At 47.2% G+C, this 16,796-nt stretch overlaps 1 protein-coding gene across 2 annotated transcripts in view; it reads right to left on the bottom strand.

Moving 5' to 3' along the window:
- Positions 1–8,608: 8,608 nt before the first annotated feature.
- Positions 8,609–16,796, bottom strand: part of GLG1 (golgi glycoprotein 1) — a 149,477-nt gene continuing 141,289 nt past the window's right edge. The window contains exons 24-26 of one of the 2 annotated variants that reach the window (XM_004273265.4): positions 15,503–15,623; positions 14,767–14,873; positions 8,609–13,642 (exon numbers count right to left, since the gene is read on the bottom strand). In XM_004273265.4, coding sequence (XP_004273313.1) covers positions 13,475–13,642; positions 14,767–14,873; positions 15,503–15,623 — 396 coding nt within the window. In that variant the 3' untranslated portion in view covers positions 8,609–13,474. Of the gene's footprint in view, positions 13,643–14,766; positions 14,908–15,502; positions 15,624–16,796 lie in introns of both variants that reach the window. The other variant, XR_004485066.2, reaches the window with a different exon arrangement.

Below are 16,796 nucleotides of genomic sequence, written 5' to 3'. Positions count from 1 at the left end.
TTCCCACCCAGACACCTGACACCTTTCCATCAGGAGCTGGGCAGACGAGCTCCCTGAGAGAGAATGAGAGGGTGTTTTTATATCCATACAGGCATCAGACAATGCCATAGTGAAAATAACAGTAGTGGCGCCAGCCCAAGTCTAAGTTCTTTACATGCATCATCTCATTGAAGCCTCATCACCACCCTCTGTCGTAGGTGCTACTGTTTTCATTTTATAGAAGGTAAAATTGAGGCTCGGAGAGGTTAAAGAATTTGGTCAATTTCTTACAGCTTAGAAAAGAAGGAGCAGAGACAGGATTCAAATCCAGGCAGTCCAACAGGAGAGCCTAAGCTCTTCAACACTCTACTCTGTCCCCTGGGGAGGTGGCTAAGAGAAGGCAAAGGGTCAGAGGGAGCTGATGTAACAGACGAGAGAATGTGGTAGGACTGGAGGAGGGAGTTGCAGGGAGAAGGGGGCAGGACAGTCAGGAGCAAGGTTCTGGGGCTGGCATTCCAGAAATGAAAGAAACGATGTCTGTCTGCTAGGAACTGAGGGTTTATTGAGAAGACAAATATAAACCACATGTGGAGGAAAAGAACTAGGTCAGTAGTAATAACACATCACAGCTATCAGACTCACTGTTTCAGTTAGCCACCGCTGCATACGCCACCCCAAACAGAGAGGCTTATGACACCCATCATCTACTTTGCCCACGAATCTGCAGCTGGGGCAGGGCTTAGCGGGGTCAGCTTGTTTCTGCCCCATGTGGCACCAGCAGGGGTGGCTGGAAGGCTGGAAGCTGGGATCATCTGAGGGTTTGCTCGCTTGCAAGCTGAGGCTGGTCGTCAGCAGCACACCTACATGTGGGCTTCTCCCTGCCGATGCTCGGCTTCTTCCCAGCTTGGTGACCCCAGGTAACATCATTAGTCACTGGGGAATGCAAATTAAAACCACAATGAGATACCACTACACACCTAGTAGAATGTTTAAATAAAAATGACCTGCCACGCCCAGGGTTGTCAAGGATGCTCTCATACAACTGCTTTGGAAAATCCTTGGCAGTTTCTTGGGAAGTTAAACATACACTTACCATATGACCCAGCCACGCAATTCCAAGCTATTTACCTGAGAGCAATGAAAGCAGATGTCCGTACAAAGATTTACACATGAATGTTCATAGCAGCTTTATCTGAAGTAAACAAAAATGAGAAACAACCCAAATGTCCATCAACAGGCGAATGGATAAGTAAATTATGGTATAGCTATACAGAGAAATACAATTCAGCAATAAAAATGAATTCACTGTCGGGCTTCCCTGGTGGCGTGGTGGTTAAGAATCCACCTGCCAGTGCAGGGCACATGGGTTCAATCCCTGGTCCAGGAAGATCCCACATGCCACAGAGCAACTAAGCCCGTGTGCCACAACTACTGAAGCCCGTGTGCCTAGAGTCGCAACAAGAGAAGCCACCACGGTGAGAAGCCCGCTCACTGCAAGGAAGGGTAGCCCCCACTCGCTGCAACCACAGAAAGCCCGAGCACAGCAACGAAGACTCAATGCAGCCAAAAAATAAAAAAAAAAATTTAATTAAAAAAATTTTTGAATTAAAAAAAATGAATTCACTGTTGATCCATGCAACAACATGGATGGCTCTCAAAATTATTATGCTGAGTGGAAGAAGCCAGACAAAATAAGTGTATGCACCGTATTATTCAATTTATATAAAAGTCTAGAAAATGCAATTAACCTGTAGTGACAAGAAAGCACACCAGTGGTTGCATGGAGATGCTAGGGGTGGGGTAGAGGGAGGGATGACAAAGGGGCATGAGAAAACTTAGGGTTGATGGATATGCTCAGTACCCTGATAGTGGTGACGGCTTCACAGGTGTATACATGTTAGATTGCCCCAAATTGTACACTTTAGGTATGTGCAGTTTACCGTGGGCCAATTTTAAAAATAAAAAATACTAGGTTGGAAAAAGAAAGAAGGGCATGTGCAGCTCATGCAGCTCAATATCAAAAAACAAACAACCCAATCAGAAAATGGGTGGAAGATCTAAATAGACATTTCTCCAAAGAAGACACACAGATGGCCGAAAAGCACATGAAGAGATGCTCAGCATCACTAATTACTAGAGAAATGCAAATCAAAACTACAGTGAGGTACCACCTCACACCGGTCAGAATGGCCATCGTCAAAAAATCTACAAACAATAAATGCTGGAGAGGGTGTGGAGAAAAGGGAACCCTCCTATACTGCTGGTGGGAATGTAAATTGGTACAGTCACTATGGAGAACAGTATGGAGGTTCCTAAAAAAACTAAAAATAGAGCTACGATATGACCCAGCAATCCCACTCCTAGGCATATACCCAGAGAAAACTATAATTTGAAAAGATAAATGCCCTCAATGTTCATTGCAGCACTATTTACAATAGCCAAGACATGGAAACAACCTAAATGTCCAACAACAGAGGAATGGATAAAGAAGCTCTGGTACGTATATACAATGGCATATTACTCAGCCACAAAAAAAGAACAAAATAATGCCATTTGCTGCAACATGGATAGACCTAGAGATTTTCATACTGAGTGAAGTAAGTCAGACACAGAAAGACAAATATCATGTGATATTGCTTATGTGTGGAATCTAAAAAGAAGGGTGCAAATGAACTTATTTTCAAAACAGAAATAGAGTCACAGATGTAGAAAACAAACTTATGGCTACCAGGGGTTAAGGGGGGAGGGATAAATTGGGAGATTGGGATTGACATACACATACTACTATATATAAAATAGATAACTAATAAGGACCTACTGTATAGCACAGGGAACTCTATTCAATACTCTGTAATGGCCTATATGGGAAAAGAATCTAAAAAAGAGTGGATGTATGTATAACTGATTCACTTTGCTGTACAGCTGAAACTAATACAACATTGTAAATCAAGCATACTCCAATAAAAATTAAAAGGAAAGAAAAAAAAAAGAAAGAAGGCACATGGGAGGTGATAGGCTGTGGTGGCCATCTTGGAAAACACAAACCTACCTCGTTCACCAAGTATTTCCAACAGGCAAGGCGCTGTCCTTGAGTCCTCCCAACAACCCAACCCAAGGGGGAGATGAGGTGGCCAGTTATCTTCTGTGATGATGATGATGATGATGATCTTGTCATCACAGAACCATGAGGTCTTGGTCCCTGGGAGGAAAGGGTGTCTCAGGTCTCTGATGACCGAACCTTGGGGCTTTTAGCACTGAGCTGTAAGAGAAACTGCTGCCCACTTCTTCGGACCCATCAGGAAGCAGAGGCGCCCTTTAGAGAGCGACACGGAGAGGCAGTGAGGAGGCGGCTCTGTGGGCAGAGGCTGGGGCACGGCTGCTGAACTGAGAGGCACCTGTGTCTGTCCCCTACCCTCCCTACCTAGGGAGGAAGAAGATACCAAGCCCCCGACAAGGAGGGCTCAGTTTGAGAAGCGCTGCGCCTTCTGTCCCAGGGCAGATATGGAGATGGTAACCCAAGGAAAGCTTCTGAGAGGAGCCACAGTCTCCCGGCTTGGCTGGACCCTGCTCTTCTCTGCCTCAGGCGAGGTCCTTGTTTCCCAGCCCCCCACCCCCAGATCCTTAGCCTCTTTCTCCTTTTTAATGGGGGGTGGGTGGGTGGGGGGGTTGCCCAAGAGACAAATCCTGGTTTAGGAGCCAATAAAGAAGGGGCCTCCTAGGTTGGGGAGGGTATCAGAGGCCATGGGCTGGAGGGCAGAATCCTGGTGCACAACCCTGTGGGCCCCTCACTGCCACCCCCCATGAAGAACACAGGCCTGAGGGATGGGAGCGCAGCGGGCAGGGGAGAGGTTACCAGGGCTGGACCTGGATGGACGGGCTGGGGGAGGCCTGGAAGGGCAGTTGAAGGGTGGAGGAACAGCAGCAGGCACAGAGAGGCAGTACTCCGGGGGGGCAGTGGGGGACACCTTGTTGCAGTGCTGTCCACTGAAGCTTAACAGAAATGGCAGAAGTGGGCCACACTGATTAGACAGCCACCTCGCACTAGACGTTTTCTCCTTTAACCTTTCTGACAAGTCTGTGATGTAGGTTCTACACCCCCCCACTGCATAGGTGAGACGGGGTTATCCACAGTCACACAGCTAGCAGGTTGGGGAGCCGACCTGGGGAGGGGTGGCGGCCAGCAGGCACAGGAGCCACTGCAGGTCTGGGCGGGTGGGCCTGGCGCACGTGGTGGGGTTCTGGTGGAGGATGGGCTGGAGCAGGAGTGGGGGCAGCGGGAGCAGCAGGGAGGCTGGGCGCCACCCAGGCGGCAGGCAAAGCAGACCTGGGCTCCGCAGGCTTCGGTGGAGGGAGGCTGGGTGGGAGAGGGACCTGCAGGACCGGAGACAGAGGGCGCGTGCCGGTGGAGCCCGGCTACGAAGGGGCAGGGGGCGGGGTCTGTTCCTCGTTCTCCTTCGGGAACTGAGACCGGGGGAAACTGAGCCGTCCTCAGCAAAGACGGACCCTGACCCTGATGGGAGAGAGGGTGAGGGAGAGAGAGGCCAAGGACTAAGACGGAGGGCCCTGGAGGGGTGACGGAGGGGGTAGGGAGAGGAGGGTGGGGAGGACTCGCGAGGTTCTGAGCCGGCGGCATCAGGGATGAGCGTGGCTGGAAGGCCGGGAGAGATGAAGGTGAGACGTCCTTAGGTCCCGGGCCTTGGTGTCTGTGTGTGGTGCGGAAGGGGCTTGTTCTTTTCAAAATGTGAAACTTGAACATTTTTGTCTGATTAAAGCATGAAAAATACAATTAAAACGGGAGGAGAAATATTAAAATTTAAAACACCTCCCATAATCGTAAACCCACACTCTGCTACTAATAATGGTTTCAAATATTTCTTTCTGATTTTGGAATATGAACAAAAACAGATAAAATACATTTGTACGAGGATTCCAGTGGTTTCACTTCTTTGCCAAAACGAAACATTCTGTCTTTTCATTTTAACCATTCAGGTGTGTGTGCAGCTGATCTCACTGTAGTCTGCATTTCAGTTTCCATGATATATGACATTCTTTTCCATTATAGGTTATTTCAAGATATTGAGTATACTTCCATGTGCTATACAATAGGTTCTTGCTGGTTATCTATTCTACATAGTGTGTATATTTTAACCCCAAACTCCTAATTTACACCCCCACCACACCAAAGCATTTGACTTAATAGTCTAATACATTACTTTGATCACTTGTCCAGTAAGGCTAGAACTTTAGAGCACTTCAACTTCACTTGCCTCCTACCAACGTTTGTGGGCTTTTTTTTTTTTTTGCGGTACGCAGGCCTCTCACTGTTGTGGCCTCTCCCGTTGCGGAGCACAGGCTCCGGACGCGCAGGCTCAGCGGCCATGGCTCACGGGCCCAGCCGCTCTTCAGCATATGGGATCTTCCCAGACCGGGGCACGAACCCGTGTCCCCTGCATCGGCAGGCGGACTCTCAACCACTGCACCACCAGGGAACCCCTGTGTGTTTTTTTAAAGACATTTTAAGTCAACATATATGTTAAAGACATTTCTATTGCTTTGTACAATATTTATATTTTTAATTAAAAAAATTTAGGCCTTTCTCACCTTCTGAGATGGCCTACACTCTGTCTGTGGAGTGTGTTTCTCTCTAAATAAATCCACTTCTTACATATCAAAAAAAATAAAATTTATTTTTAATCTTAAATTTATTTCACTAAAGTTCATATATATTTTCACTTTTTGCTAATATTTAAGCACATATTTACCTTTTCTAGTGCTCCTCCTCCATGCATTTCCGTGTTTCCATCTAGGATTATTCTCTTCTGCTTGAAGATTTTCCTTTCAGATTCCTTTTGTGCAAGTCTCACAGTGACAAATTCTCTAAGCTTTTATCTGAGAACATCTTTATTTTAAGGGTTATGTTCATTAGGTAAAAAAAATTCTACATTGGCATTTTTTATCACCCCAGGACTTTAAATATGTCTTTTCACTGTCTTCTGACTTCCATCATTTCTGATTCGAAGTCAGCCATCAGTCTTAGTGTAACACAATACAATGGTCAAAAAAAGTGTTTTTTTTCATGTTCAAGGCTTCTTTATTGGTTGCATCAAATTATTACAAAGTAAGAACTGCTGTTGGCCCCTGGTCTCCGTAGTGGAGAGGCAGCCTTAAAAACCTAGTGACCCAATTCTCCAAAAAGGTTACCTCAGATGTGTGTTAGGTAACAACATTTTTTTTCTGGTCCAGATCACACACTGAATTTAGTTATTATGTCCTTCTTCAGCCACCTTTAATCTGGAACAATTCCTTAGTCGTTATCTTTCATGATTGATAAGTGTTGAGTGCAGGGCAGTTATTTTGTACAATGTTGCTCAGCTTGGGTTTGTCCAATGTTTCATTATGATTGGATTCAGGCTCTGCTCTTTTGACAGGGAGACGAAAGGATGTTGTGTCCTCAGTACATTATATCAGGAGGCATGTGATGTCTGTTCATTCTGCTCCTCTTGATGTTAACGTGGATCACGTGGTTTAGCTGTGTTTTCTCCACTGTAAATTACTATTTTCTCTCTGTAGATAACAAGTAATTTGAGAAGACACTGCTGTGCTGAGGGTTATTGTTTTGAGCAGGGGAGGTGGGAACCCAGGACCAAGGTCAAGAGCTCCCAAGGGAGGCCTGTCCAGGGTCTGCAGGCCAGAGCTGGATGAGGGCTGGAGTTTCAGTTTGGTCACACAGGTCCCAAAGCCAATCTGGTTAGTCAGAGAAAAAGCATATTGCAAGGGCAAACACTCTCGTTTTGCAGCTAATCAGCTGTATGTGAAAACAAGTCCCTCCCCGCCTCTGCGCCTCACTTTTTCTTTTTTTTTTTTTTTTGCGGTACGCGGGCCTCTCACTGTTGTGGCCTCTCCCGTTGCTCTGGACGCGCAGGCTCAGCGGCCACGGCTCACGGGCCCAGCCGCTCCGCGGCATGTGGGATCTTCCCGGACGGGGGCACAAACCCGTGTCCCCTGCATCGGCAGGCAGACTCTCAACCACTGCGCCACCAGGGAAGCTCTCTTTTTTTTTTAAAATATATTTTGGGCTGCGTTGGGTCTTCATTGCTGCGCGCAGGTTTTCTCTAGTTGAGGTGAGCTGGGGCTACTCTTCGTTGCGGTGCACGGGCTTCTCTCATTGCGGTGGCTTCTCTTGTTGTGGAGCATGGGCTCTAGGACCATGGGCTTCAGTAGTTGCAGCACATGAGCTCAGTAGTTGTGGCTCATGGGCTCTAGGGCACAGGCCCAGTAGTTGTGGTGCACGGGCTTAGCTGCTCCACGGCATGTGGGATCTTCCCAGTCCAGGGCTCGAACCCGTAGTTCCCTGCATTGGCAGGCAGATTCTTAACCACTGCACCATCAGGGAAGTTCCTGCACCTCACTTTTTCATCTAAGTGAGAGACTTGGACAGTCTAAGCTTCTCCCCTTTTCGGCTAAAACTCTTCTGTTCTTAGTCCCTTTGGAAAACAGAGGCCAAACGCCTCTGAGGATTGAAGTTGGCCAAGGATCTTTTACCAGAAAAATCACACACAGAATTTGGGAGTGGGGCAATTCATTCAGAGACTGCTAAGGTGCCAGCCAGGCAACACGTAAGCCATTCACTGCTGCGGTGTCCCCTCGGGGGGCTGAGGGCAGCTTGGCCGGCGAGCCACTTCTCCCTTGTAGAGATACAGGTGACGAGGAGCCTGAACCCACAGCTCATGGCCTACACTTACACCAAAGCAAGGTAGCCTCCCCAGGGCATGCATTCAGGGCTGACGGCTGCCCTGAGCCTCCCAGATAAAGGAATATTCACACTGGGACTCAAAATGCCCCTCAACCGCTCCCTCCTTTCTTCTACTCTTCACCTTCTCCCATGTCCACTGTACACATAGGCCTACTATCTCCTAAGTGACAGCTGCTGAAAATGGATTTGAGGAGTTCTGAGGAGAAACCCTGGGTTCCAGGTTACCCCTCCTTTCTTACTGAACATCCCATTTCATTACTTGAATATTAGTACAGCCATTACTACTTAAATCCTTGCTACCATGCAATTCCTTAAGCTGTTACTTTTTAACAGCCGGATGCACACTGGCTTTGCTGAGAGTAGAGGAGGTAGAAGACAAGGTTCGGGAAGGGTGTCATGAGGTCACTGACCTCAGGGGTGGGCTGTTGGAAGGGGGAGGCAAGCACTGACTAAACGCGGACATAGCAGGGCCCAGAAAATAAATGTGGCCTAGTTCTGGGCCTGAATGGGAAGGCGGCCATCAGAGACCAGGTGCCATCCATGTGTCACATCTGTAAGGAGAAGTTCCAGGTATGTGTTCCCCCCAGGAAGGAGCCTCATCACATGGCTTAAACACATCAGTAGAATGAACAAGTCTGGACACATGAGCTTGAGAGTCAGAAAACCCCAGATCTGGCTTCCAGCTCTCCTGTAAAGGCCTATGGTCCTACTCTGTTTGACCTAATTAGCCAAGAACACGGACATTCTAACAGTAAGTTTCTGAGCGTCAGTGGCAAGTTTACAGTCAGTACTCACAGCTCCGAAGACTTCTTCCAGCAGAGCATGTGGTTGGAGGAGAGTCCTCCCAGTCACCACAGAGAAAATTTAACAAGTAAAAACCTGCAAACTCTTTATTAAATTCTCCCATTTCATCTGTACAGAAAAAAATGCACATTATGTTCAGAATCTCAGTAACATCTCAAAATTACACAGCATGAACATGTAAAAACAAGAAACTTCCAGGATTTTATACATAGAAAGGAAAACCATTTACAAAAGAGGCTTGTTAGTTTTACTTTTCTTTTTTTCCTTCTTAAAAAAAAAAAGTTAAAGGCCTAAGATCTCACACAGCATTTGCTGTACAGTCTGTTTTCCTGCTTCGATTGACCTGGGAACATAGTGTTGGGAGAAGCCGCTCAGGAAGCCTCGGGCTGCCAGCCCCTCCCGTCGGTCACTCACTCTAGTGCCCCTCAGTCTGACAGGGACCTGTTCAAACCATCTAGCGTGTGTGGTACAGGGCCTGCTGGGCTCTGGGGTCCAGTTGTCAATTCTATGTTGGGGGGAAGGCGAAACAGAATATAGAGGCACTATCTGAATTTTCTCCTTGCCCAAGGAGATTCCTCCACTGCATGTATCCCAAAACCCCTACCTGTGCGTTGTGGCAGCTCTTGGGAAGGGAGAAGGAGAGGAAGCCACCATCAGGATCCTGTCACTACCAGCCCGAGCAGACAGTCCCACCTTTGTGCTCCAGATGACAAACAGTCCCTGGGTCTCCACAGTGATCTCACTAGATGGCCTGGATGAACCTGTCACTCTGAAGAGTCAGTCCTGGTTTGCTAATGACTGATCTTTTGTCTCGGGTCTGGGCAGGAAGGGGGATTCGGGCTTCAAACTTGATTGCCCTGACATGTGACCCTGGTCCTAGGGGAGAGGAGGACCAAGAGGAGTGTAGTGGGAGAGATAACCAACCAAGACATGTGAGAGAGAGACGGAGACCAGAACATCAGCTCTGGCCCCAGGCCCTTTGGGAATTGAAGACCAGTGTGGAAGAGGGGACTTAGGAGTGGAGTATCCCTAAAGGCCTGGGGGAAACTCAGGGCACTGGAATGCTGCATTTTACAAAATTACTTAGGTGCTGTCCAAATGGTGAGAATAAATAAAAGGAGTCTTTGAGGTTTTTCAAATTTCCTAAGAATCAGAAATATAAGTAAACATACCAAAATGCACATGATTCAAAAAGCCATATTCTTCTTTTTGTTCTACAGCCCCAATTTAGTTTGAATGTGTCAGGCTGTGTTGGCTGGCTTCTAAGGGTCCCTGCTCCAGGTTCCTTCTCCGTATCTGCTTGCTTAGAGTAAGTTATATGCAGAAAACGTTTACTTTTTGGTGGGGGAGGGGAAGAAATGGGATGGGGAGGCCTTTTCTCAGAGGAACTTGAGACCAGGTAAGGAGGTCCCACAAAGCAACCTACCCCTCCCTGGGTGACTCACACTAGTGGGGTTCTTTAGGATAGAAGTGGTACCACAAGCCTGGGGGTGGCACAGAAGTCAGGCTGATATAGGAGAGTGAATCTTCCTTTGGGAAGGTGGCGGGAGGTCAGCACTCTGTCTGATAGAACGTAAACGATCCTACGACTCTTTACTACTGGCTTCTCTTGTTACTCGAGCTCAGGGAACAGGAAGAAATGAAATCTGATGGTAATTTCCTGGCACACCTAGGAAAGTAGAATCTCCCTCCTTCCCAGCGTCCCCAAGAAGAATACGTGCAGGATGTGAGACGGTCAAAGGCCTGCAATGAATACAAGTCAACACCTGCTCACTCAGTATTAGAATTCCCCTCGCTTCCAAGGATGCACTGGCTCAGAACAAGCTGATGGGATCCATAGCACTGGGCCTGGTAGTGGTACCAGAATTTTAGGGAACGCTAAGAAGGAGGGCTTTCCTGCTGGAGTGAACCCAAGCCCGAGCGATGGCTCCCACCTCAGAGCATCTTGCTAGCAGACTTCTCTTGGGACAGCAGCAATAGCAGGGGAAGGCCAGGGATGCACCAGGGTCAAGGTCTCACTCCCACAGCCACCCTTCTGTGTGAGAAACTCCGACGCAGGGAGAAGACAGCCTTGCTCTTGACGTTCTGCTCAGATTTCTGACCTCCTGCACTGCAGGGCCTCCAGCCCAGAGAGTGACCTCCTGGCACCTCTGGGGTGTTGTAGAGACACCAAGTCTGAGTCTCTGAGACACTGGTGTGAGCTGACAAGGCCTGATGAGTTCTCTGGCTACTGGAATCTTCAGCAAGTGCTTGGAGCCTTGGCCTTGGACAAAAACCCTACCTGCTGCTTATGTTATTGTTCATGGGCTAGACATCAGAAGAGAAAAAGGACACAGGTCTGTCATCAGCTCCACTAGGGCCATGGTTTCTTCTTGACTAATTCTTGACTAGCTGATTTACCCAAGAGTGACCTATGAGCCCAGTAACCAGAGGTGTCCCAGAACCTGTTTTGTTACACCAATGAGGTACAGAAATGGATATAGTTGGGCCGTAGTTTCAGATGGTGCTGGGCCCCTTGGATGCAGGAAACTGCTCAGTCATATGAAACTATTCTAAAAACCAGTCACTGAAACTACTCCAAGTCGGATGGTGAAATGTTTTCTGACAACGAGCAATCAAAGATACCAGCTGAGTTATCCCTTCTATCTATCCGGATCATTTCTAAAGATGACAAATGTTTCAAGAATCAAACTCCTTTTCAAACTTCCAGATCTGCTGCAGACAATTGAGATCATCTCTCAGTTCAGAAAGAACAAAAGTATCTAGACACATTAAACTATGGAGATCTTTTACATACACTGGGAGGGAGACTGCAGAGATGGAGAATGGTACTCCCACTCTCATCAAACAGGGAACAGTCATTCTATCCTGTAAACCACATCAGACATGTCAGTGGGGGCCTGTGTACAGATATATCCCCGGTCCTCGATCCCAGACCCCACCACCCAGGGGGGAGCCCCTGGAGGTGGACTATCTAGATCAGCTCAGTTCAGTCCAAAAGTGGTGGTAGGAGGGGGCGCTGCTCGGACTCCAAGAGTTTCAAGTTTTATGAGGCTGAAGAACCCCAGGACAGTTGCTAAGAATCAGGAAGACCCTAAGAGCAGGACTTGGGGGACCAAGCAGCTTGGAAGCTCCCCTTCATGACTTGGAGTACCCTAGGCAGGGAGGATATGCAGCTTCTAGAACCCACTGCCTCCAGGAAGGGTAGTAAAAAGGAAGAAGAAAGAAAAAGAAGAAAACCACAGTATTCAAATATGTCAGTCAGGTTAGACAAGGAGTCATTTGGATCAACCGAGCCACAAACTGACCCACTTTGTACTGAACACATTCCAGGGAAGACAGATGTGGGGAGGTCCCTCAGCACGTGTGCACAGCGGCAAAGAGGCGCAGGGCAAGGGATGGAGCATGGTCTACGTGGACAGTTTTAGGCACGTGATTTATAATACTTTGTGGAGTCTAACAGGTTAATAAAATATATATTATATAAATATATCTTCTACTGTACACGCCGCCCTCTTGTGCAGCCACTGGATTCCATGCCCCAAACTCAAGTCCAGGTGCACCAGGTTGAACTGTGATGCCTGCACTCCTCCCTTTTTATACTCCAAGCCTGTCATCTCTACACTGGAGGGACGAGGGATGGTCAGGAATATTGCTTCCATAAAGCTCAGATTCAGGAAAGACTGATGAATCATCAAAGTACATTTAGCCAATGCCTACTGTAGTGGGTGTATGCAGCAAACGGACAGAAAGAAAAAACGGAGAAACGCCTCCATCTTTTAATGTAGTAATTTTCCACACCCTCTCCATGTAGAGGTCTAAAGGAGCTTGTCTGGGAAGGTGGCCTTGAACCTGCAGAAAGGTCAGGTTGGACTGCCAGTCACACCCTGAGACCAGGCTAAGTCTTTATAAGCCATTGTCTCACCTGGGAAGTAAAGCAAAGTCAATCAATACCCCGCTCCTCCTTCCTGCCCTGAGCTCCGGCCCCCAGAGTCACGGCCTCCCGGTGAAGCGGAGGGCTTCTGGAGGAACTGCCACCCCAGCAGGATTAATCCGAACGCGACTTGAGTCCTGCAGTGCCCTGGAGGAGGAAGGTCACTGGGGCACTCTGCCTTGGGCCTCAGGGTCCAGCCTCTCCATGCAGATCAGTGGACAGATCAGCTGCACACACTTCTGATCCCCTCTCCAACCCACCTGCCCTCGGCCTAGGGAAGCTCATGCTCTACTCCACTGAGGTGAGGAGATCACACAAATGCCCACGGCTGTGGGGTCCTGACCAGCAGTGGCTCTACTAGGGTAGGAACTGGAAGGCATCACTGTTTCAGCAGAAGAAAACAAGACCCAAAGCGGGCTGGTTAGTCGTTTCCCACTACTCGGTGAAGTCCATGGCCCTGACATGGGCCAAAGGTGCTGTTGAGAAGTAAGCAAGACATCCCAGTTACAGCATGTTGGGTGGTGTGTTTCCCCTCTAAAGTCCTGCCTTCATTTCACACTGTCACACAGAAGAAATAACCCCATTGCTCAAATCAAGCCTGGAGGAGATGTGTTACTATATACATTTTTTTCTTTAAAAATTTCTTTTTTTTTTTTTTTGGTGTTTTTAAAAAAAAAAATCGTTTGAGTTGCAGGTCAGGTGAGTTGGTTCTGGAAGTACTGGTAGTTCCATCGGTATGAGAGACTTGTCTATGGGCAGGTAAACCCGAGTTTGCCAACAAAGGCAATACCCAAAGCGGCCAGCTGCTGCACAAATGGTCGAGGAGGAGGATACCATGGACACGGGTGAAGTCTGAGACGGGACAATGCGGTGGATACCTGCTGCTGCTCTAACATGGGTGTTGGTGTCACCTCGCAGAAGGACGAGGTGGGTGGGTACGCTATACAGGAGGGCTGTACAAACTGGGCACTGGACAGGTAGTTCCTCTGGTGCTCAAGGTGGCTCTACCTGTCCTTGAGCTCTCGTGTCACTCGTTTGGTGATACGTCCACACATCAGGCCAATCAGGAACAGTATGCAGATGCTCCCACTGATCACAGAGAGAATGTAGTTCTTTGAAGGGGATGTCATCACTTGCATGGCGAGGTCAGAGAAGCCATCCGCGGGGGCCACCTGGAAAACACACAGGGGCATCATCCTCGGAGAGAAGTGGGCTGGGACAATGCTTGCTCTAACTTGCCCCCCTGGACTGCTACTGTAACTTAGGTCATTTCTTTTGGGGAGAGAGGAGGGCAACGGGCAAGAAAATCAAACACCGAGCTACAACTGTTTTTCCCGATCATACAATTCATCACAGTGATCACTGCCGCCCACGTAGTAACAGCTCTCACAGAGGACCTGATGGTGTGCTGGCAAAGGGCTCAGCATGTTTCAATCGTTTAGTCCTCACATTAGTCCTGGGACATACATTTTACTACTCCCACGCTACAGATGAAGGCCCGGAGGCCCGAGGGGTGGGAAGTGGTCAAGTGACTTGCACAAGGTCACAGGTTCTTACATATTTTGATTTATTTTCTTCACGTTGCTGTCTTTTTAAAAACAAAGAGAAAAGCTGAGATTCTGTCGGGTGCTAATTCTCTGTCGTGACTTGTTTTCACTCACCATCATATCATCAGCATCCGCCCCCCACCAAAAACAACTTGCAAACATGACTTATGCTGACTGAATATACTTAATCACTCCCCCAATCGTGGACACTCAGAGTCTAACCAGTTTTCATCCTCAGTTTTCCTCAGTGCTTTCTCCAGTGGACCTCTGTGGTAGGCTACTACAGCAGAATCAGGACCAAAAGGCTCCCCAGGCGCACACGGACCTGTTCCGTTGAGTCTCAACTTAGCCTGGGTGCTGAAAAGGGTCCAGCCCAGAGAGGTCTGGGCTGCTTCTGTGCTCATCCATGTACTCAGAACAGAGCAAGGAGGCTCCAGATTAATCTGATTTAAGCACCAACATCTGCCAACAGAAAACTAGCAGTGGAGTCACTGTGAAGCAACGCTTGGCGGCTCAAAGGCGGAAACCAATGACGAAAGAAGGGACTAATTAATGTCTCTGCTGTGCTACCTGGAGATGATGGCTCCAGGCTCACAGAGCCCAGGCGTCTTATGGTACACTGAGAGATTTTTTCAAATAAACCTACTGCCAGTCTCACAACAAGGACAAGGAGGCCAGTGAAGTATCTCAAAGAGACCTGGGAAACTGACAGAGGAGACGCCACATCAGGTGATTCTCGTGGTCATTACCTTTGCTGCATAACTCCACATTTCAATCCGGTCATTGAGGCGTTTTTTGCACTCAGGTTGTAACCTCACCCGCTTATCCTCCAGGGCCTCCATAAGGCAGGACATTTCTGTGCAACGGAAAGGGATAAGAAGCGTCTGAAGCTGTACAGAACAGAAATTTCGGTAAGGATGGGGAGAAGGGTACCTAACCACCAGAGAATTCAGATCTGGAGGCTATACAAAGTTAAATCCCTTCAAGGACACTTAACCCAAGAGCTACCATGGAGAAGAATATTTAAGGTTGGCTGTCCAGAGTCTCTCTTAAAACCTCTCTCATTTTATTCATTGGACACACATGGCTCAGAAACAACCATATACCTGCCCAGGTTCCACCTCACACAGAACCTGTCTGCTGAGCCCACTGTGGCCACCGGGGAAGCTGATGAAGCTGTTCAAGGTTGGACAAGGCAGGGAAGAGGGCCATGATGATAGCTTAACTTTTGCCTCCCTGATAAATAACTCAACTTCCTCTTGTCATCAAATCTTTACCTCGGGTCATGGCTCTATCAGTTCAAACCTGCAGCAGGATTACTCCTAAACTCACTTTGCCACAAAGGCATCAACCAGGCCCCCAGTGGATGCTGTCTACGGTTGAGCTGCAGCTACAGAACAGAGTAGCTGGAACTGATGTCTCAGAGGGAGTCTTTGCTCCTCCCAAGATAGTTCAGACAGGGTCAGAGTGAACACCGTGACTTACGACGCCCTCGGCCAGGGGTGATGGCTGCACAGTGGTGTTTAATGTCCAGGGCACAAGCTGTATGAAGAACTGGGTCCACAAAGATGTCTGCTTTGCTCTCCTTCAGCATGTTTAACACTTCCTAAGAAGGGAAGATCATAGACAGAGCTTTTATAGAGGAAATACATCAGATCCGTTGTCTGTAAATACTTTACATACAAACAAAAAAGTCAAGGAGGGACGATTAAGCCAACAGAGGCTACTCTGAGATAGGTGGCAATGTGGTGATGATGCAAAGAACGCAGACGGCTAGCATCCAATTTAATTCAATAAATACAATTTGGGGACCTAGCGTATGCAGAGCTGTTTGCTAATAAGCAAAGCGAGGCAAGTTTAAGATCAGAATTGGGTTTTGGGCACTCTGGTATGCTATATTATTAAATACTAAGTGTTAGTGTGCAGTTATTTTGTTACTTTATATGTCTGAAAATGTGAAAATTGAAAATCAGAGTAATAAGCTATATTAAAATTCCCAAACAGAAAGGTACATTTGCAAAATGTTTCATTTTACTTCCATTATCCTCAAAAGGAAAGAAAGAACTGACAGAGCATAACTTCTACTGCAAGAATAATTCTTATTTGAGTTTAAAGATGTTCTGAACAACAGGAATATAAACATGATAGAACTGAAATCAACTCTGCAGACTCTCCATTTATACATGATGAAATTATAGCAGGTAAAGACAGTCAAAAATTACTTTCTTAAGTAAAAATTACTTTGTGCTTCACAGACTGTAAAACAACAATAAAACAAACAAAAACAAAAAAAACCCTGAAATGTTGTTCAAAAATCCTCCTTGAAGTTAAATGGGATAATTTGATGAAAAAGTATTCAAAGGAAAATATCTGGATTTAGCCTTTAGCCAACTTCTGCCACTCCTCAGACCATGTGGAATTAGAAACATTTTTAGCAGATGAAAATATCTGCACACAATATTCACAGTGACTCAGTAATATCATTGAAACACTTTTCCAAAAAGAGATTAAGTTTTTTTAAAAAGATCAAATACATTATTTCACTTTCAATTTTGTAAGATAATGCATGCTTAGCTATCTCTTTTTTTTAATTAATTTATTTTTGGCTGCGTTGGGTCTTTGTTGCTGCACGTGGGCTTTCTCTAGTTGTGGTGAGTGGGGGCTACTCTTTGTTGTGGTGTGTGGGCTTCTCATTGTGGTGGCTTCTCTCGTTGCAGAGCATGGGCTCTAGGCGTGTGGGCTTCAGTAGTTGTGGCACACAGGCTCAGCAGTTGTGGCT

The sequence above is a fragment of the Orcinus orca genome, chromosome 20, assembly GCF_937001465.1.
Source record: "Orcinus orca chromosome 20, mOrcOrc1.1, whole genome shotgun sequence".
In the NCBI taxonomy this organism is placed as follows: Eukaryota; Metazoa; Chordata; class Mammalia; order Artiodactyla; family Delphinidae; genus Orcinus; species Orcinus orca.
Note: the sequence above shows the minus strand (reverse complement) of the source record. Positions and strands in the feature narration are given on the sequence as shown.